A 23,436-nucleotide genomic window follows, 5' to 3' on the forward strand; every position below is an offset into this window, starting at 1 on the left:
AAAGCAGGCTCACCGACTATGAGATCATGATCTGAGCCAAAGTCGGTTGCTTAACTGATTAAGCCACCCAGGTGCCCCTAAGTGATTTTGCTAGTCATGATTGTTGAACAATTTCATGCATGTTTCAACTCAGAACTATATACACCACTCGTGAATTTTATTTTATGTAAAATAAAATTACATAATATAAACAATACAAATCAATTTAAAAATGGAGGTTGTACCATATGACATCAAAGTGGCCAATGGAAGAGCTAAAATTAAATTTTATTAGAGCTTGAAGAGGAGGGGACAGGAGATGGTAGTTCAAATTCTATATCTTTCATTGCAAGGAATCAATCATATTAAGTTGATAAAGGTTTAACAATTACTGGTGTAGCATATCCCTTAGATGTGTCAACTCAAATAAATAAAAAAAGAAATGGCTCAAATGGTTACAAGTGAGTGGGATTTCTGTGACGGAGGAGCTGGGGTGGGGAACTTTCTCTTTCATATCTTCCTGTACCATTTGCTTATAGTTGATTACAAAACAAATTTCACAGTTATATTAATACACATATTCTGGATACAAAAACATCTTCATTTAAATTTTTTTTTCACCAGAGCTCCTATTTTCGGGGAAAAAATCAGATTTAAGGCTGCCCCTCAGGGTACATAAAGGTGAGAGTCTCATTGACAACATAAGAAAGCACTATGGACATCCTAACTAGTTTCACACACAACACAACAGAAAAGTACTGAAATAATAGTATCACAAATGTTAAGAAAGTGAACATTATTGTTCACATTTGTTATACTATTTCATTATATTTAGCAAACATTTAAATCTCTCTCATAATTATGTCATAATGAAAATATCTTCAGAGATAATTTCCTGTCTTTACACTGATGTAGCAACATAAACAGAGACATTCTATGGTGACCAATAAGCCTAAAAAGCAGTCAATGGCCTTTTCATCTTCAACCAAAATGAGTCAATGGGTCTATGACAACTACTCGTGGATGCACCCATGTTGAAACTTTTTGCAGAAAAACATCACAGAGGGTTTGGGTTCTGAAAAGAATTTGACAGGGGAAAGACTTAAAGAAGAGTTATTGAAAAAAAGAATGTACTTCATACAAGCAAGTTTTTAATAGCTTTTGATATATTGCAAGAACCCCAAAGTGCCAGTATGTGAATGCATAATTAGGTAGGCACAAATTCATTACAAAGTGAATTTTGGTTCAACTTGACAAGTGAAAAATTCTCCCATGGCTGCTTTTGAGAAAATTATTATACCTTCCTTTCATCAAAATGTTGCCAATTCTGCGTTTCTGTCAATAGCATTTAACCTATTTATTTAGGTAGCCTGTTTTCTGCTTCACTGAATTAATGCAGACCTTCATTTAAATCACATTCCTATTAATTTATACAACACATACACATACACTCTCTCACGTAGGAGAGAACCACTGTTTGCACCCCACTATGGTAGCAATGGAGAAATGCACCACTTACATCCCTACAGTCATCATGGGGATGAGTGGCCCTCGATGTCATTACTCAACATCTCCCCTGTGCTCAGGGCATGCTTCCATGTGGACTTTAGCCAGTGTCTGAGCACAATGGAGGTACTAATGCCAGCCCACGCCTGCAGGACATGAGACTCTTCTAGTGTGTGGACCTTAGCTTGTGGAGTCACATCGGCCTTGTTGAAACCTTACAACTACCCTCTACCCGTGACTCTTTCTACCCCACCCTCCTCCCCTCTCTCCTTTCACAGCTAACAGATCAGCAACTTGGTCTGAAGGTTTATTTGCCTACCCATCCTCCTCCTCTGTACCCCTCATATGTAGCTCTCCCAGAAAACTTCCTGCATCTCTAATCCTATCTGGCATCTACTTGCAGGATTTAAACTGACACACTGACTCTGAAGAAAGGGTAAGCTTGGCTCCTCTCCACCTCAAGGATATCTGGGCCACACCGTCTTCAAAGAGAATGTATGGTACCTAACTTTTATGAAAATTAGGAATTAGGAATAGAGTAAACTGAGCCCTCAAGCTTCCTTGGGAATGTCTTTCTTTCTTTCTTTTGGGGAGAGGAGCAGAAAGATACACACACACACACACACACACACACACACACACACACACACAGAGAGAGAGAGAGAGAGAGAGAGAGAGAGAGAATCTCAAGCAGCCTCCACACTCAGCAGGAAGCCTGACACAGGGCTTGATCCCACGACCCTGAGATAATGACCTGAGCTGAAATCCAATAGTTGGATGCTTAACCAACTGAATCAACCCAGGTTCCCCATGAATGTCTTTTATATGTGTGATGTATATTCTCTTCCTCAGCCTCTAGCCATAGTCTTTAACCTGGCCTTCACTTTTTTGGATTATCCTGTCCCTTGACTTCAGAGACAAGTGGTCAAGAACGTGGACATGAACAGGAATCCAGGCACCATCACTTAGACCTCTGTGCCTATGGGCCTTAGTTTCCTTGTCAAGAAAACTATAATAATACATAACCTGATAAGGTTATTTATAAGGTTATTGTAAGGATTTACAGTTAAATACGTGTATGCAACTCACTTAAGTTATGCCAGCCAGGTGGCAATTGACCTCCAGATTTGCTGTCTTCATTATCATCAGATTTACAGTGAATACATAGCTAATTAAAAAAAAAAATGACCAAAGGGTACAAACTTCCAGTTATAAGATGAAGATCTAAAGAATGGCATAGAGATTATAGTTGTGACCATATTATACACTTGGAAGTTGCTTAGCAAGTAGATCTTAAATGTTCCTTCCACAAAAAGGATATGGCAATTATGTGATTGATGGAGGGGTTCATTACCACTATGGTGGTAATCGTTTCACAATACATAAGTGTATCAAATCAACACCTGGTACACCTTAAACTTCTACAATGTTATGTATCAAGCGTATCTCAATGAAGCTGGAAAAAAGAAACTTGATCAGGAATACGATGTAGTCAATAAAGCACCAGATACAGTCTCAGAAGACTTTGTTTTGAGTTCCAGATGCCATTTATTACCTGTGACCTTAGGAGCGTGATTCAGTGTTTTGCAATCTCACTGGTACCTGTCTCTTATTACGTAGTTGTGGTGAGGGTCAGAGGAGATGTGGCAAAGTACTTTACACGCTACAAAAGACGGTATATAGAAGTTACCAAACAGAAAACAATACACAGGTACCAGTTTGTTTGGTCCATGTACAGAGGCCCTAACTCCTGAAAATCTTGAGGGTCACAGTGTTAAATTCTTACATCCTAAATACACTTTAGATGTGCTGCTTTGGGAGTTAAGGATGGGCGGGAAGCCTGCTCCTACTTGAGAACATACTGGTGATGGGTAGAGAGTCACTGAGTCTGAGGCCTTCCCTTTGGGGGAGGTGGAAAGAAAAGGGTTTTTTATAGAGAGAGCGAGAACATGAAAAATACCCAGATTTGAATGCCACGACATATGTAATGTATGTAATGGCTCAGAGGTGTGTTATTTCTAAAATCAGCTTCCCCCTTTTTTAAACCCATCTCTCCATCACCAGGCAGCCTGCTGCTGCATCAGGAATTTACTGCTGTGAGCAACCATAAACATTGTGCTAATGGCTGCACTGCCCGAGGACGGACATTGCCGAGTGCAGTGTGTGCAGTTAAAGGCCACAGATGATATTTTCTACTCTCTGCACACCACAGGGCACACACATTATCATCTGATATAGCAGAAAGGTACTTTAATAATTATTATTATTAAAAGCAAACAATCAACTCCACAAATCAACAGCTCTTCTAAAACATGTTTTCTAATCTCTGTTTCCTCTCAGATGTATGGTTATTATCCACCTGGAAAGGCCCCAAAGTGATAGCCAGAAATCTGCTGCCACCACCCCTTCTGCTGTTCCTGCCGTCCTATTTAATTGTGTTTGCTCAACTCGAAGCCAAACTCATATGCAGTATATTTAGATGGTTAAAATAGCATAGCATTCCTCTGTATTCACAGATTATTTTCAATGCCACAATTCTTGGGAATTAGTCTGGAATAAATAAGGTAAAGCTACATAAATTTGTTCCAGTGACAAAGAAAACAATATCAAAATGGCAATCTGGAGATTCGCCATGAATGAAGGAATATACAGTGTCCCTCCTGGTGAACTCTCCTGCAAATGCAATCACCGTCTCATTCGCTAGTCTGGATTTATTTTAAAGTGAGTGAGAAAGAAAGCGAGGAACTAATAGTAAGAAACGGATTCAAAAGATCAATGTACAATCACTGTACTTACTCTTACATAGCATTAGAGGTAAAGGCGTAGAACTGATATATATGTTGATTTTCTGAACCTCGGAGGAGCCCTTTTTCCCCCCGCAATGGCAAATTTTTTAAATTGAAAAACATCTATCATTAATATATATTCGGGATCTCTCTCTGAGGTCTCAGCGACTACATTTTTTTTTTCAAATGCTTTGAACATCGCAAATTTACAAAGGCTTGGTTAGATACTTCTGTCAGCTAACACTACCTTAAATTTTTCAACTTGTGTTTTTAGTATCATTTAATGAATACAAACCCTATCATCCAAATGTCACAAGGTTTCTGAATCGTGGAATAAAGAACGGACCTTGTTGCTGAACAGGTTATGACTTCAACTGGATCAATTAATTAAAAATAAAGACCAGTGTTCCATGCTTTTAATCTGAGCCAAATGTCGCATAATAATAAAAACAGGCATTTTAAACACACAGAGTTTAACCAGATTTTCAGCTGAATTTGGAAAATGAAGAGAATGATCATGCAGCTCGATAATTTTTTTACTTGAGATTTTCCAGAATATACTTCTCATATCTACATGACTATTGATCCAAACTCACATTTAGAGAATGCCAACTCTGTGCTCATCTGTCAGGAGCCGACTTTTCCCCTATATTCTTAATTCCTCATTTGTCTGTTAACTAATTCAACAAATATTACTCAAAATCTATTGTGCGTCCAATCCGATAGCCGTTCTAGGTACTGCAGACACAGTGTGAGTAAAACAGGTAAGGTGCTATTCTCATGGAGTTTATATTCTACCCGGGGCGGGGGGGGGGGGGGCAGGAATGGAGGGGGCAGGATTAGGAGACAACCAACAGAAAGTAAGAGTTCAGATACTGATAACTCAAGAAAGCACAGTAGAATACAATGCTAGGGTGACTTGGAGGGTACCCTTCGGTGGGAGAAAAGGAAAGGCTTCTCTGAGGAGGTAACATGTACCTCAGATGGACAACCTGGCAGCTACCATGTGAAGAGCTGAGGGAACTGCGAGTACAGAGACCCTGAAACAATAAAGAGCTTGGAGAATCCCAACAATAGGAAGAAGACAATGAACTCAGAACATCATGAATTGGGAGAAGTGCTTTGAGATGAGGCCTGACAGTGAACAGGGGGCACATCCCTACCAAGTTCTCAGGTAGTCACTTTAAGATTGGTTCTGCCTTTGGAATCATCGCAGAGCCAGCCTGTGGAACAAATAACCAGTATTGTCTCAGATCCAGATACAGCTGGCGCCACGCATCTCCTTTCTTCCTATGTCTGAACTGTCCTTCACACGGTCATCTCTTGAGTATCTCCTAAGTGACTCATGTGGCTTTTAGACACCCTGCTTCTTGCCCATTTTGTCACTGTTTGTCTTCCAAAGCCATGATGGAGGTCTGGTTCACTCCAGGCTTGGGGTCTTTAGAGACTAAGTCCATGGATGGTCTGCTTATGATATTAAATTTGAAGACCAGGCACAAAAGAATTTAGAAGGTGAATATAAAGGACTCCCTGCTCCTCAACTTTTTTCAAATTTTTGCATTTGTGTTCACTCTTCTTTGTACCATTATGTCCTCAGATAATAATTGCCGTCCCATATATACACTTGACCAAAGTGCATAGATTAGTATAAACCTACTACCAATTAAAGACAGAAAAAGAAAACAAGTTTAATTGCTGAGTTTGAAAAAAAAGAATTCAGCATATTCAGCCGAACTACTATAGGTAGTTCACAATAGTATGTAAAAGTATCACTTTACGGATATAGGATAAAATTCTTAACTCTCATTCTAAAGCTCAGTGTTCTGTGGTCTCACTTTCAAATGCATATTTTCAAATAGCCGTGTTGTCAAAACTTCAGGGTACCTTTTAAAAAATAAATTAATAATAATAATAAAAATAAAAATAATAAATAGTAATAATAAATAATAAATAATAATAAATAAAAATTCCCTTTAAGGTAGATCAATTATACTCATAGCTTGCACTATGTAGTAGTTTGGAGTAGAATGCCTTTCACAGCATTCTTTAAGTTCCAAGGTTCTTTAATAAAGTGATAGTCTAGCTGTTTCTATTAAAGATTCATGACCCTTTTCCAATAAAACTGTTTTGACCTGTTACTTCTGGCTAAATTTGTGGGAGTTCTATTTTCTCACTCTTGCACATGCTATCTCAGGGAAATAGACTTTAATAGCTATGGTCCTAATTGAAGTGTATCTAAAGTTGTTAAACAAATATAACAACATGCAATTTTGTTAAAAACACAAATTCACTTCAAAGTGAACATTATACATAGCAAATGCAGAAGGGTTTGAAGGGTGTGTTGCCCCCAGAGCACCATTTAGTGGACTGGAAGCACCAATTCACAGCTGAAAACACTCATTAAGATAGAATACAGTTAGTCAGCAAAGGCTCAAAACTTTACAGACAGCAGGGAAAAACTGAGTTATCTTTCCTAGTTTGTTCCCAGACAGACATTTAACATTATGTAAACATCACACAACCATAGATTCAACAAAGACCTGGTGTCTCCTCTACCACCCCACCTCCCATCTCCCAAGCAACTTTGGGAGATGATAGGAGCCACTCCAGGGGACTTGTGCATGAACAGAGTGCATTTTCAACTACTACCTGCCAGGTGGTAAGCTTGCTTGGAGAAGGCTGTCCTTGATGGGAAAGCTAGATGGTTCAGCTTTGTACATGATGGGCAGGAGAGCTTCCTTCAGGGGTGAAATATTAGAAATACCATCGCGACCACACATTTAAGCTCCAGCTTTCACTGGCAATAAAGCTGCCCTTTTTAAACCTCCACTTAATGGGGCGCCTGGGTGGCGCAGTCGGTTAAGCGTCCGACTTCAGCCAGGTCACGATCTCGCGGTCCGTGAGTTCAAGCCCCGCGTCAGGCTCTGGGCTGATGGCTCAGAGCCTGGAGCCTGTTTCTGATTCTGTGTCTCCCTCTCTCTGCCCCTCCCCCGTTCATGCTCTGTCTCTCTCTGTCCCTAAAATAAATAAACGTTGAAAAAAAAAATTTTAAATAAAAAAAAAATAATAATAAAAAAAAATAAACCTCCACTTAAGAAATTATGGGAAATACTGGTTATCTCTCCCTCCTGATATTTTCATATATATACCCAGATTTGTCAAGGATGATTTGACTATTCTGTCATTGCTATCAGGAAAAAATATATATTTAATATTTGTATCAAAAAGATATGAACATTCTACATCACAAAGATTCTATACAAAATAATTCTCATACTGAACTACAAGCAAACAAATGATGCTTGAATTTAAAAAGTTGCACACATATGTAGCTTATGTGAAAATGTCATACTTGATAGAGAAATCCAATTTTTAAAGATAACACCTTACAGTTTTCACCAAAGACTTTAAAGTATTTTAAAATCTATGTTAATTGATCCAAAATAAAAGGAAATGTTTATACTTTTCTGCAAAATAAATTACATGTGTAGGTTCCCAGGCTGAAATCACGTTATCATTTTATTGGATTGTCCTGGGGTGTGCGTGTGTGTGTGTTTATGTGTGTGTAAAATAATATGCAACTGAAGCTTTAGCAAGAAAGTGCCAAAATAACTGGCTTCAAAGCAAAAAATTCCATCATGACAGTTTTACTTACATGTTTCCCCTGATGAGACTGGTTGATTTGGCTTGGCATTTTGTACGCATTCATTAAATTATTGTAAACAAATATATAGTATTCTAATGACATTCAAATTGGTAACTTTTGGTGTGTACAATGTTGTGCTATTGTATTTACAAATTCAAAAATATTTGAAATTCAGACTAAAACCAACTAATTTCATCTCAGAAAAAATTTTGTACTGCCTTTTGTAAATGCTTACTATGGAAAAACAGCATTTAGAAAGTATACTTGATCTACTTCCATCTCTCTCTCTCTCTCTCTCTCTCTCTCTATATATATATACACACACACACATACACACACACACACACACACACATATATGCATATAATATATAAAGGATATATGTATATATATCCCCCAACCAGATCCCCCAAATCACAAATCTCATTACCTGTTTTTGAGCAGTACACTGAAGGTCATCTTATCCAGTCTCAGATAATTTGGCAGCAAGTTTGACCAATTCCAGCTCCATTTTGTGATGGCTGACTGTTGATAAATGGGAAGACGCTATTGTTAGTTATTAATCAGAGTTAATATGATCAGTAAATTAAAGCTCCAGCTGTGATAGACTAACTAAGAAGGAGGGGGGTCCAGAACAAGGACTTAGACAGATAGCATCAATCATGTCCACAGAAGAAGGTTTTTATTCCAATAAGACAGCAATTAATTTATAAATCCATTTGGGGATGTAGTCATTATTTATAAAAATATAAATCAATTTCTTGAGTCGTTATTCTTCCAAGTGCTAATGGCATTTGCCCAACAAGTTTCTCTGAGAGGGTGACTCTTTGAAAAGTGAAATAATTGGCAACTTTTTCATATATCCATTCATGGTTTTTATTTCTTTAGCATCCAGAGCTCTGATGTAAAAAACAAACTTAGAAGTGCTAGGACTCAAATTACAAGACACAGCTTCATTAGAGTATGATATCAACGTTATTTTGGTTAAGAAAATGCTTTAAAGTGGAAATGAGAACGAGCTGTGAATGTAAAAAGCATTCTTTTTTCTCATTTAATAGGTAATTTCACAACAAAGTAAAGAGAAAAATTACTGTGAAAGATAATCTCATAATTCAGAGCAGAATAAAACATGTCATTTATTTAAATGAAGTGAGGATAATTCAACAGCTACAATGATTATTTATGGTTTGGAGCCGTCTAATGTACAACATAGAGAAGCAGCCAATAAACTCAAACTTATACAATATATTTGGTTTCCAAGTATTACAGATGCTTGCATTCCTTAAAATGAAATAGTTGTGCTAATAAGAGTCCAGGCCGATGTTTAAAATCCTACAAGAACTATGCCCTGTCACTTGCTGATTAATGGAGCACCACAATCCTGTCATAGAGCAGGAGAATTCTGCCCCGGGTTGTCAGCATTTGAAGGTCTTATTCTACTACAGTATTGATGAATGTAGACTAGGGTCGTAACAGGCATGGCAAAAATATTATCTGCATCCCGAATTAGGCCATTGTTTTAATTCTTATTTTCATCAGAGCTCTAGGTCAAGCAATCCTTCTCTTCTGCCCTGTTAGTTCAAATAGTCTGTCAAAAAGCTTTTTCCTTTTTTATTCAGCAAAAGAACAAACAAAGCAAAGGCAACTTTAGACTTCAAATACTTTGGCATAAATTTGATCTATTTCACGTAATGACTGAAGCAGGTAGCTTCAACAGTGGCATAATCTGATGTTAAAAATGTGTGGTATTTATCACATTGACTTTATTCCAAGTATCCTGACTTAAAGATCAGGAATATGTTTAGGGTTATAAGAAGGGAAACTTATCTCATTCCACTTAAAACAGGAACTCAAGGCTTTATTTATAATTAATTATAAGCTGTCATTATTTTCCTGATAAATTAGATAAATTCATAACAATTGCTAAGTGTTCTTTGAGTGTGTGGATCAGGGATGGGGGTGGGCACAAGAGAGGGAGAAGACTGTTACAAAATGCCTGGTTTTTCAGGCCTTCTGTAGACACAGCCTAACAGATGTTCCCATTGCCCATGGCGAGCTGACCCGGTCAAAAGTTAAATTATACAGACCAAACATATGAATCAGTTTGACAAATAGAAAGAAGGTAAAATAACTATTTCAAAGTCAATTCATGTAGACTACATAGGTAAGAACAAGGCCTTTTGCTTGCTAGCCAAAAAAAAGAAAAAAGCTTATAAGTATTCAGACACAAAGCACCTTTTTTATTTATGTAAAAAAAAAATCTCATGTTTAAGGTAAACTTACTATTTTCCACATACCTGATCTAGCATGTTTTCACTAAATGCCTTGTACACATGGAAAGGGTTAAAGGCAGAAGGCTGATCTTCCACACTCCTCAAGGTCGTCTTTAAAGGTCTGATGGGTAATGGCTTTTCCTCTGAACCATTCATAGAAAACAGCTGTTCTTTTAAATATTCCTTCAAGGGGGAAAAAAAAATTACAAGTCGTGATGGTGGGAAGCATATATTCTCTTTAAAAATACACTGATCAATATCCAAATCTACCCTTTCAGCACATTTGCTAGATTACAGTGTATTACTTGCCTCAGGACAGAATACATTTTCGGAAGAAACATAGCAGAATACCAATCAGCGTTGCAATAAACCCATCAAAAACAGGTTCACCTAATATATAGGATGGATTAGAAAACCATTTTACCAATTCTCACATAATGAATGTATGCTTGATATATCAGGATGTTTTTAATAGGCATTGTCTTGTCATTGGTTCATGTGTTAACATGTCTGGTTACCAAAACTTAACTCAGATGCATGATTACTCACAGGACAAGATTGCTCATTCATTCATTAAGTGAAGTTGTTATCTACTTCATGCTCAGCAGAGTGCTAAGTACTCTGATATTTCACTGCAAGCAATCTTACTCTATGTAGAATTAATTATAATTCAAACTCCTAAATTCTATTTCCATGCTCTTGACTGGAAAATATCAAGGTTCAAAAGAAGCTCAACATACGTAATTCTAACACCCCAACTGCCAGTGGCAGCCTGGGCAAAAAAGTCAATCTACTGCATTATATTTCATTCTCCATCCATAAATAAATAAGGTGAATGATCCTAATCTATTTTATTAGACTTCTTCTAGAAGACAACAATTAAAATGACTTACAGTTTCCTATAAACTATCAAATAGTAATGACTTAATGTTAATAAGCATTTAATACATAAGGAATATAAACATTTTTCTGATTTTCAGTTTTTCTTCAAGAGTAGGCCTAGGTTCACAACATTAGAGCTAAAAAGGATGTCAGAGGTCATCTGGAAAACCCTTGGTACCCACAGTCTAGGGCCTAGACCATTCAAGTCAGCCTTTCTTGGGAACTTAGAAAACCCGAATCTCAGACCCCACACCAAATAGAATCTGATCACTAACAGGGTTTCCCAGGAGATTGGTAGGCATATGAAAGTTTAAATAACTCTAGCCCACCCCACATTCAGTGGTTGATTCTGAAAGGTCATGGGCTGAGCCTGAGGTTACACAGGGGTGAGTGGTAGAGTGTGAGTGAGAATCCCCATATTTGGTTTCAGTTCACTGTGCTTTTTCCTGTGGCTCTGTAACTTCGGGAATAGAGAATGCCCACTGCACTCATCCTGGAAGGTAAATTTGAGTTCCTGAAACCATAAAAATCACCACTTAACAATGATAATCATTTCTTAAACTTGCTCATTGTGGACCACATCTCCTTAGATTAATTCCATAACACACACACACACATACACACACACACACACACAGACTCCTACTAAGTATCATTAGATAATAATAAAGCCACCAAAAAAGAATTTTATGCCTAGATTTAGATTTTTACACAGAAATAAAATTTCTCTGCATTATGATTTCGGAATGTAAAATTTTAAAAAGGAATAAAAGATTCTAACGAGAACAACTGCTTTGTTTTGGCTAATGGCAATCTGTCTCAACTGATTTCCCCTTACATTGCTGCATTTCGGCTTTTTTTGTTCCACAATTCAAAAAAGATAAAGTGCTGTGTTGCAAGTTGTCAACACAATGGTGTTTTCTCCCTTGTTAATTTCTCTGGCCTCTCTGCTATCTTGACCATGGTTGCTACCCCTTCTAAAAAAAACTGATTTTCTGCGGTGTCGCTTTAACCGGATTCACTGCTAAATCTGATGTACTTCTTTGGAAAAAAAATATATTCTTCTTTTAACATCCTTTTGAACACTCTACCGGTGCAGTTACATTAAAGCTTATTTCTCTACCCACCGTTTCTGCATTTTTCTCCACTGGAAGAGCTCCACCAGTCCCACGACCTCAACTACCAAACTCACTGAGGCCACCAAAAACTATAGTCACGGCCTTCCTCATCTTTGCTCATGGCCAGGTTCTTCAACTACCCACTGAACTTTTAACTAAGACATCTGACCTTTATCTCAAAGACAAACATTCTTAAACTCATTTCGTCTGACAACTTTGTTGTTATTTGATGGCACACTCATTCTTCCCCTTACCCATGCCTGTACCTGTCAATGCATCTGTATTTATGCTGCCATTTGGAAGCATATTAAACAGTACACCTGAAAATGCTAAAGACTCATAACGCTCAGCAAATGAACACGTTTCACAGTGCAAATTTTACCTACAGCATAGCAATGCCTCAGTATAAAAGCAGCTCGAAGTAGTAACACTAGGTGCCTAGTCAGCCTTGTGTTGTTATTGAATTTTTTGCCTGTTTTGTTTTAGAAGTTAAGACAAAGGGCTCACTACTTTTTCTGGCTCTAGCCTCACCTCACAGCAGGCCTCTTACCTTGCCGCGATATTTCGCATTCGGCACAGTCAATCAACAAGTACGTGGCTTGACATCCACGTACTTGATAAACGCTGCCCTAACAGTAAGTTTCTTCACTTGTAATGAAAGAAAATTCCTAACTCTGAACTTAATTGATCAAAATGAGGCAGTGCCCCAGTGAAGAGCCTTATATACAACAGGTCTCACAATAGACCTGGTCAGAGCCCCTGCCTCAAACGTCCATAAGCTCTAGGAGGGAAAAACAGCCTTTTGATTGATTTCCTGAATATGACAGGTGGCTGAGAGCCAGTAAATATCCAACTTAATTTCTCTTATTGGTGATTACTGATCTTTTTCATGCCAAAGGCTTTTAAAAAGTGGACTCGTCTATCAGTTTGGCAATCTATACCAGCCACGAATGTTCTCAGAACTCTTGCAACGCCACTTTCCTAAAAATCCCATGGTAATCCTCCTTCAACAGCTGTTCCTCAGTAATCACCATGGTTACTTAAGCCAATCTGGGTGGCCACGTGGGCATGCCAGTGAAGACCATGACTTCGCAGTGGTGGTCTTTCCATTAGCCAAGGCCAGGAGCACCTGAGTTCCCCACATAGAAACCCTTAACAAATTACGAGGGATCATTAGCAAATGTGAATAGGTAGTAGGTAGCTAACAATTATATACAGAGCTTAGGTGCCTCAGGGACTGGACCATTCCTCACAGCAACAAATCCTTCCCCTCCTTCTCAGGCGATCATTGAATGCACTATTATATCACCTGTTTATAGGTTGACTGGTTGATTAGCTCTAGGAAAGCCAGGAAACAAAATTTACTTGAAGTAACTTTCAGATAGATGGTAGCAGGAAGAACATTTATATAACTGGGTTGTAAAATGCTGTGGTAGAATTTAATTCACTCCTTGGAAATTTATGGTTTTTAAGGCCTACCTCATTGAGATAAAACACTATAGCTTCACATTATTCATATTATAGAATTTTTAGTATTTCCAAAAATACATGCATGCATTGGCAAATATAAACATAATTCTAATGCACATTAGATGTCACATTCTAATTCACATACAAATGCTCAGATTAAAAACCTGATCAAGTTGGCAAACTTGTATTGTTTCAAGGCAATAACTGAGATACCTGCTCTTTACATTTTTGTTCAAACAGCCACAAACATGCAAGGTCAGAGGCTTAACCCAGCAGAGACATAGACAAGCATGACATTGGCTCTAACCAGTGTCCATACATTAATGCATTTTCTTGGGTTAATCTAGTTGCTCCCGAGTATGGCTCAATATTCTTCCGAAATTTTCTCATTATGTGAGAAATGTCCAACTTCACCAAGTATGACGTCTATAGGAGAAGAAGTACATCTCTCTGAGGAAAATTCATCATTCGCCAACAGCAGATTTTAACATCAGCTTAACAGTCACAAACACACAATTCCCAAACTACACGTCTAGTCTATACAATTCAGAACTGCACTGAGTTTATGAGCCGTGTTATTGTTTAAACCATATAAATAAAACCTACATTGTTTCGGTGAAGCTTCTGCTGTACAAATGCAGAACAGCCGGGGCTGAATAGATTCTATTAATAATGCAATATTGAGTTTGGTATTGACTTTAAGAAGTATTATCACCTCCTTGACTAACCCTTAGCTGCCAGCAGACGCTGCCTCAGGCCAGTACACACCTAATTGCTCGGTAAAAAGGCCGTTTCCCTACCTCATTGAGCCGCATGATGTGATAAATTTGCCGCAGGTACTCGCTGCCACCTGGTTTGTGGCAGATATCCAGGACCATCATGTTTATTTTCTGCTCAGTCAGTTCAAGAGCACTATCTCCTTCTTCTAAGGCTGTGCTTTTCTCCATTGTCATAAATGCACTAAACACAAAGAAAGCCTATAAGTATCAGTGGTGAAGAATTGTAAAGATGGAAAATAATCAAAGAGATTGAGTGTGGAGAGTCGATGTAAATCTCATATTCAAAGCACCATAAAGACTGCTCAAATAGGTAAGCCTTCCCAAACCGCCCCTGCTCATAGAAATAGTGCCTCAGGACTGAGCACCTGAAAGCATTTTTAAAAATTGAACGGTTTCTTTTAAAACACTTCTTTATTGCATTTATACTCCTATCTATAAAACATTTTCCCATTACTGCAATTGTTGAAATTGCTATAATCATGGGATGAAAACAAAACATTTCTTTTTAAGAACATGTAAGAAATAATTTGTATTTTCTCTTTGAGGATAAAAAGTATCTTTGATGCCAGAAATAGCTTTGGTATTCTGTCTTTTGTAGATTCCTCTTTACACCTGTCGTAGAACACATTAAAGACTAATTAAAGTGTCAAAAGGGGAGCCTATTATGCTAAATATAGGCTGGGTGCTTCCTGGCAGTGTGCTTACCACTGGGTATTTTACATTAGCCTTTTGACACTTGTTGCCTTTTAAAAATATAAGGCCCCTCTCCTGTTTCTTCTTGGTAAGGACACCTAGCAAAAGTCACTGCCCTGATTATTCTTTCAGGAAAAGGGTCTAATGTCACCACGCTGGGAATATGCAAGTTTTATTTGTGAAACATTTCTAAAAACACATACTCTTGTTATTGATTTTAAACATTATTTACATAGTAATGATGAATGACATAAGTAAAAAAAAAATTCTCAAACTATACCAGTGCAAAAGAACTCTATACAACATGCATCATATATATTCCATACTACTTTTCTTATTACACTTGATATTAGGTATGATCATGTTAGGCTTTGCAATCTAAGCATTCTTAAGAAAATTCATGGTTTTCCACTGTTTCTCAGACTAAATGAAATTTACTGTGGTGTAATCAACTATATACTGCAGTTCATTACTGAGATTTTGCCATGATTATAAAATTAGTTCTGCTAAGAGTCAGTGCTGCTGACCTGAAGACTGAACCAAATGATACCCAGCTGCTGGACATTAACTTTTATATTGCTTCCACATGTAGCTTCCAAACATCTTTCTTAGAAAAAAAAAAAGAACTTTACAATTGTATAAGGCTTGCTAAAAGTAAAGCAAATTCTACTCTTAGAGATATTCATTAGCTGCAGTAAATTTTTAATAAACAGACAAAAAGACCTTGTTGCAGTAAAAGGAGTTTGTAAATATCTTTTTTGAAGCTGCACACAGGTTGCAAGCAAAATTTCGTGTCAGGTTTTGTTGAGGCTGACATTGAAAAAGTTGAGGCCCTCTGACAAAGGAGTGTCTCAGTGTCAGCCCCTGAATTGTATCCTTTCCTGTCCATCACTGTGCAGGTGAAGCAAATGATTGGATTCAGTCAATGCTATGATTAATGAGTTCCTCTCTGGATTTGGGACTGCCTATCAATCATGTCATTAGGGAGAATGTGCCCTGAAAGAGGCAGACCTTAGCCAAGGAATAACTGCATTAATCTTAATCTGTATATGCACCCAGCCAGCCAAGTCAGGGTCACCATGATGAAAAACAATAATCTTCAACTCGACAAATTACTTTGCAAAGACAGACATTTCTTTACTTTTGGGGCTGTGTGTTCTCCAGAATCTAAGTTGACTGTTTACAGCTTGAGTGTTACTACAAAGTGAAGGTTATTTTAATGAATAGTAATGCTTTCGGGCAGTGTGCAAGACAAGCAATGCTTCCAGCTGCCACCTTTCCACTGCAGATATTTTCACAATTTCCATAAAATCAAAATTAAGTCTGAATCCATGTGAAAGAGATCTAGCTAAGTGACGTTGCGTAGTTCCAAGATGATCTTCCTGGGGAATTAACATTTCATTTATTTTAACAGAAGAATTGTTTAAGTTTAAATGGTTACATTCTCAAACTTAAAACAGTTATGATAAAGCCAAGGAAACCCTCTATCTATATACAGACATCGTGGTTTAAAATACATTTTCCTAATGGTAGAGATCTATAAACAAAATGATCATCAATCATCAATTTGTGAGATGTGTAGACGGGGAAGTTTACTTGTATAATAGACAATCAACCTGAAATCAAAGTCAAGAAGTACCATCCTATAGTGCCCGAATCCTGTAGAGGTGACCTAAAGTGAATTAGTAGGTCAAATTTAACTTTTTCAAATAAATATAAGAACTAACTTTTAATCTGAATTCTTATATATTTGCATTTCAGAAATTGAGAAAGATGTAGCATTGTGCTTATTACATGCTTCCATAATGTACATTCAGGACCTTTTTAAAACATTTTTAAAAATCAGCAATTCTTCATTTCAGATGCATGTTCCAACAGAGAGCTAATCAGCCAAATATTAGCTGGACAACTCCCTATGTAGGAGGTATCAGATACAGTGGTGCTGTTTATAAAGACTTTAAACCAACTTTTAATGAAAAAATATTATTTATGGATTCCTGTATGCATCCTCAGGTATATTACTGAGACATTACTTTAAACTGACCTTATTGACAGAGGGACTCCTAAATCAAAAGTATCAGAAATTTAACTGTATAATCAGATCCACTATTATTCTTTTTTTTCTCTCCTTTACAACCACTGCCATGGATAATGACATCTGGCCTTAATCTTTTAGTCATTGAATTAAAGCTTGTAAATTGGGATTGAATGCAAATGTAAAGATTAAGAAAGTTGCTTTCAGGAGCACCTGGGTGGCTCAGTGGGTTAAATGTCCGACTTTGGCTCAGGTCATGATCTCAGAGTTCGTGGGTTCCAGCCCTGCGTTGGGCTGTGTGTTGACAGCTCAGAGCCTGGAGCCTGCTTCAGATTCTGTGTCTCCCTCTCTCTGTCCCTCCCCAGCTCACGCTCTGTCTCTCGCTCTGTCTCCCGCTCTCTCTCAAAAATAAATAAACATTTAAAAAAAATTAAGAAAGTTGTTTTCAGAGATACTAAGCACTTGCCTGACTGCAATTGTTATTCCTACCCACAGGACATGCCAGAAGTACATTTCTAGAAGTCACTACAAGACCAGGAAAATCACGATTACCTACATTTTTCCATTTGGATTAATACAGATTAATTGGATTAACACAGTTTTACCGACTAATACAAACCAGTAAAGAGTATTTGTTACCATAATACCAGTGAGTGCAATGTGTTTTAATAGGGTTTATAAATAAGAAATGCTTGCTAGTTCTAAGCTTGATGTAAAGAACTTTATCAATGTTATTTAAATTTTCTAAATCATGCCATCAGCTTGGTCTCACCACTGAAAATGAGGCTTTGAGAGATTCCATAATTTGCCCAAGATGGCCCACTTACAAGGGATTTGTAGTTGTCTGTCTGATTCCAAAGCCTGAGTTCTTTGTCACTACAAAGAACTATGTAGTAAGGAAAGTAACAACTTTTAGTCGTTTCAGGCAGAAAGTCAAAATAGTATCTGCTAGAATCATGAATATATTTTAAAAGAATGGGGGACAGTGTGTGGAGTGGTATAAAAAAGGGCTGGATTAGTGATCTGTAGACCATATGAACCATAATTTCTTTATCAATATCATGCAGTTCTATACTGAAGACGAATTTTAAGACAGGAGTACTCTATGTACATATTTGAATTCATCAGGGACCCTTAAAAATCTTAGCAATACCACAAATCACTTAGCTGTTGGTGACAAACCTATGAGAAGGCTGACATTTTCATACAGAAACAGCTGGGTGTGTTTATAGCTCGAGTGTGATATGCCCCAGCTGCCCTCTGGGATTCTTACATTACCAGATGAAAAATGTGTACCTTTTTGACAATCAGGTACACAGAAAGCAATAAAAAGCCTTTTATACCCATTAATTCCTTCTTAATTTAATCTCCATGCCCAATCCATTTACAAAACGCTCCAGGCTATCCACTAGATACCTGTTTGTGCACTGAAAAGAAATGAAACCAAATTCTCTTGGGTTTAACTCCCACCCTTTTTATCAGAAACCTTAAGATGGTGAGTAAACAAGTATAATGTTCCAGGGTATCAATGGGGTTCAAATTTTCATAAAACAAGGCACATCTAAATAATGCAGTTTTTGTTGGAATATTTACCTTTTTCTGTATTCATCAAAGTTCCCATTAAGTTAATAGAATAACCATTGTTGCCTATCTTAATGGTATTTTGTTGTTGTTCATTGGTAATTTTGTTATAGTGAACATATTTAATGAAATTCAGTGAAAGAAAAACATTGCTTTACCATTTGGTGCTCAGTTTCCTTGCCTTCACCAACTGGCTCTCAATCCAGTTGGGTTTCTGCTGCTCAATGATCTGTATGACCTTTTGAGTCATTTGATTAGGGTCACTTGTCTGCTTTCCCATGATACTTTCCAAACACAAGCAGATTAAACCAAGTTTCTCTTTACTCCATCTGTCAAGGGAGGCACCTGTTAAAAGTTCCACAGTGTTTCCATCCTCAAATATCTGACATATAATTACAATCAAGTTCCAGACAAGGAGGCTAGCTTTCTTCAATTCAACAAAGTTTTTTGACATTTTTCTCTCAGACAGAAAAAAGAAGTATTTAATTGGGGGAGGCAAACATGCAATCACCGTAGGTAACTCGCTGATTACAATAGATACTGCCTGAGCAGCAAGCCTCGTGAAGCCTGGGGAAGAAAAGAAAGAAAAGGTATGATTAATATTAGCATTTGCATTCCATCTCTGTGTTGTTTTCAGTGGTGCGTAGGGATGTCTAATTTTTGTGGAGAAAATTGTTGAGAAGAGCAAGTGCTTGACATATTCCGACAGAACTCTACTGGGATCCCCTCCAGTGCTGCCTAACATTCCTCAAGTCTCAAACTCATTTTTTTGCTCTCTCAGAAATGAAGATTCGAAAGTTTTAAATTATTAGGTATATTTTTGTCTATTAAGACTGCAGGGGTAAAGGGCTCCGATGTCCTCTTAATTAACAAATGCAAAAGCACTCCTGGTGGACCTCTTTGTGGCCTTTGATACTTTCTTAAACCTTTCTCCTCTTCCCTTGAAATCCATAGCAGAATTACACCAGGTCTTGTCAGGACTGGCTCCTCTTCTTCTACTTCTTTTTATTATTTATTTTTTTTAATGTTTGCTTATTTATTTTTGAGAGAGAGAGAGAGCGAGAGGGCAAAGGGCAGAGAGAGAGGGAGACAGAGGATGAGAAGCAGGCTCCGCACTGTCAGTGCAGAGTCCCATGCACAGCTCAAACCTACAAACCATGAGATCATGACCTGAGCTGAAGTTCGACACTTAACTGACTGAGCCGCACCCAGGTGCGCCTCTTCTACTTCTTAGCACAAATGTCACCTCCTCAGAGACTTCACTCACCACCCCATCCAGAGCATCCCTTCATGCTCTTCCCATCCCAGCTCCCACTTCCTCTGTATCATTAGACGCCATTTTGTTGCCTTTATTATAGCACTTAACCATTGTCTAATAAATATCTCCTTAATTCTTCTTTATCTGTTACTATCCACTAGAATATAAGCTTCATGAAGGCACTTCTGTATCCTCAACCCTTAGTACCTCATATATCAGTTGTTCAATAAATATTTGGTGAATAAATGGGTCAACAAACTGGTTCATGGTTACCTTTATTACTCTCTTTGTTTCTTCATGGCCCATTCTAGTTCTAATTTATACTAATACCTCTTAAATGTAGTTGTTTGCTAAGAAGTCTTTGCCTATTGACTGATGAGTCTACACACTCTCCCTTCTTTGCTCTGAAGGATGTACTGATCCTCCCTCTCTAGATCAGGGTGTTTCAACTTTGGCACTAATGACTTTGGGCTATATAGTTTTTTGTTATGATGAGTGTCCTATGAATTATAAGATATTATAGCAGCGTCTCTGACCTATGCCCACTAGATGCCAAGTAACATTCTCCTCAGCTGTGAGAACTAAAAATGTCTCCAAGCATTGCCAAATGTCCCCACGGGGGCAAAACCTTTCCTTGTTGAGAGCCACTCTTCTGGATGATTCTAGAATCTTTAGTCTTGGTCTTTCTCCAGGGTAGCAGTCCTACTACTTCAGCTCCCTGTTTTCCTCCTGAACTAGCTTGGCCTTGCTGACTCTCCCTCCCCACCTCCCTCTGTCCCTTCTTTTCTTTTGTCTTTTAAAATCTTTTAAATAGTAACCATGTTGATAAATCCTCCTACCCTTCATCTGACATACAGCTTCACCTCACTGTAACCATGCCTACCGACCTATTAAAGCCCTTCCTTATAAATGGTAGTTGGACTACTGCAGTATTCTCCTAACTCATCTCTCTGTTCCAGACTATCCCCAGCCTCTCTCCTGTGTTGTGAAGCCAGATTCACATACTGTAAAATTTGTTATCTAATTTCTCTGCCACAATTGTTTTAGCTGTTTTCCACTGATCAGTCTTCAGAGTGTTGCTGTCAAAACACTCCACAGTCCAGCCTCCGCCAGTTTCTGTAAACCTTATCTTTATTTTATCCTCATTGCTTTTAAACTTCTGAATATCTCATTACTCTCACATGGGTTGCCCTTTCTCTCCATGAGTCGTCCATCTTCTTCAACTCTTGGTTCAAAGTCCTCTCCTCCTATAAATTTATTTGAACATAGCATCTATATAACCACTTCGGTAATTAGGTCCATAATGTGCCATTCTGTCATCTTTTATATTATCATCTATTATTGTTTATGTTTTTTGTCTTGATGAGTTATCTTTACAACTAAACAAAAATCTCCTTAAGAGCACATAAAAGAACCTCATCGGTCCTTGGCTATCCTACAAAGCCAGACACAATCTTTTAATCCACTAAATACATGACTGAATTTGATAATTGGAACCAAGTGACAAGTCAAAAGAAGGTAGCTTTGCGTTCTTCCATGAAACATCCTTTCTGTTTTTACTAAACAAAAAGAATAAAACAATGTGAAATAATTTTCAAGATACTTGTGACATTTAAAGAAGTCATTCTGCTCTAAAAAAGTACGAAGCTTTTGGAAAACATATGTCTAGTCTAGTGACTCCACAGAAACTCAGGACAACTTAAGAATCATGTTAAAAATGCACTGGAATAGTCTTTGTAAGTTTGTAAAATTGAGCCCAACATATATTTGAAAGATCTCATAAGACTATTGTATTAAAGAAAATACTAAATGTGAAAACACCTAGTTTAGTACTTGTAAAATATAGTTCTTTGATAAAATGCTATCCTTTTATCAAATGAATATGCTTAGATGAAGCTTAAAATATAGGTAAAGCAAATTAAGAAACTCCTCTGTGACCATTCTTCTCTGTGTTCTTAAAATATTTTAAATGTTTTGTTGTTCGTTATGTGTTTGTACCATGCACTCCCTATTCTACTCTGAGGTATTTGACTTAAAAGATTATATCTTATGTTCTGTTTATTCAAAAGAGGATTTAACTGCTGATACCAAGGAAACATTTGACAATCTAAGTAGATATCAGGTAAATATTATCAATTCTCTTCACACCTGCACTTCTACTGATACTTTAGAGATTTTGAGGACTCCAAGTACTCAGATTCTCACTACTTCATTAAAGCTTACAGCAAATTCCAATCAGAACCTTTAGGTTGATGTCAGATTAATCAATTCGTTCTACTAATCACAGAAACTCTGAGTCTGTGGTGATATTAACAACACACCAGGGAGGGATCTTTTAAGAATGCCAAACACTCATTTTTCTGTCCTTATTTAAATGTTTTGACTTCTATGTAAGCCATATATATATTACATTTTGGAAGGGCCATCCCAATTTCAGAGCTGATAAGGTATGAAAAAAAAATATATGCCTTAGAATGAATGCAATGTGATATGAATATTTACATATTTATCATTTTTTTCTTCCTAGACATGTACTAGTGGCTGTAATAACATATTATGTGGATTATAAAACACTGAAAGGAAATTTACAATGAATGAAGTAAAGACAAAATAACATCTTAAAGTTATTTAAAAAATTTTACTTATTAATGGTATAAAATGTCAATAATAATTTACTGAGTGAGGATAATGTGATTTAATATGCTTTGTAATTTTTAAAATCTGGGTTTAACGCTTGAATACAATGATTGAAAGGGCAGGTTTTACATTCAGTTTGTGTCAGAACTTGGTTTTAATAGCTGTCATAGGTGAAAAAGCTACTACATGAACATACATAGATCCACATGGGAACAAGTATATCAATAACTGTGCTTATGAAATCATGGTACTTGTTGTTCAATCTGAAGCACCAAATAGGCCAAGGCTGTTGTTGAAATTTGTCTGTAAATATTCATTATCCATGATGTCATTCAGTTGTTCTAGCAAACAAAATGAAAAATAAATTTTGTATTTTTAAGAAAAATATTCAGGAATCATTGAAACCTTTATTTGGAATATTATAAATTATGTTAGAAAATATTATTTCTAAGGGACACCTAGGTGGCTCAGTCAGTTAAGTAGCCAACTCTTGATTTTTGGTCATGATCTCACAGTTCATGAGTTCGAGCCCGGCATTGGGCTCTGCATTGGCAATGCAAAGCCTGGTTGTGATTCTCTCTCTCAATCTCTCTTTCTCTCTCCTCTTCCCTCTCTCTTTTTTCTCTCTCTCCTCCCTCTCCCTCTCTCTCTGACCATCCCCTGCTCATACTCTCTCTCTCAGAATAAACATTAAAAAAAATTATTTCTAAGTTCTTAAGTATGTAGATAGGATATTTTTATTGGTGATACTGGTTTTTCTAAAATGAATATTTCTGGATTTTATAAAATAAAC

The 23,436-nt window shown here is 37.2% G+C and overlaps 1 protein-coding gene across 1 annotated transcript in view; it reads right to left on the reverse strand.

Moving 5' to 3' along the window:
- Positions 1 to 8,317: 8,317 nt before the first annotated feature.
- KIAA0825 (KIAA0825 ortholog) overlaps positions 8,318 to 23,436 on the reverse strand; it is a 190,253-nt gene continuing 175,134 nt past the window's right edge. The window contains exons 17-20 of the mRNA XM_043593653.1: positions 18,907 to 19,315; positions 14,461 to 14,620; positions 10,215 to 10,373; positions 8,318 to 8,442 (exon numbers count right to left, since the gene is read on the reverse strand). Of these exons, the coding sequence (XP_043449588.1) occupies positions 8,344 to 8,442; positions 10,215 to 10,373; positions 14,461 to 14,620; positions 18,907 to 19,315 (827 nt within the window). The 3' untranslated portion in view covers positions 8,318 to 8,343. The remainder of the gene's footprint in view (positions 8,443 to 10,214; positions 10,374 to 14,460; positions 14,621 to 18,906; positions 19,316 to 23,436) is intronic.

Source organism: Prionailurus bengalensis, chromosome A1 (assembly GCF_016509475.1).
Source record: "Prionailurus bengalensis isolate Pbe53 chromosome A1, Fcat_Pben_1.1_paternal_pri, whole genome shotgun sequence".
NCBI classification, from domain to species: Eukaryota; Metazoa; Chordata; class Mammalia; order Carnivora; family Felidae; genus Prionailurus; species Prionailurus bengalensis.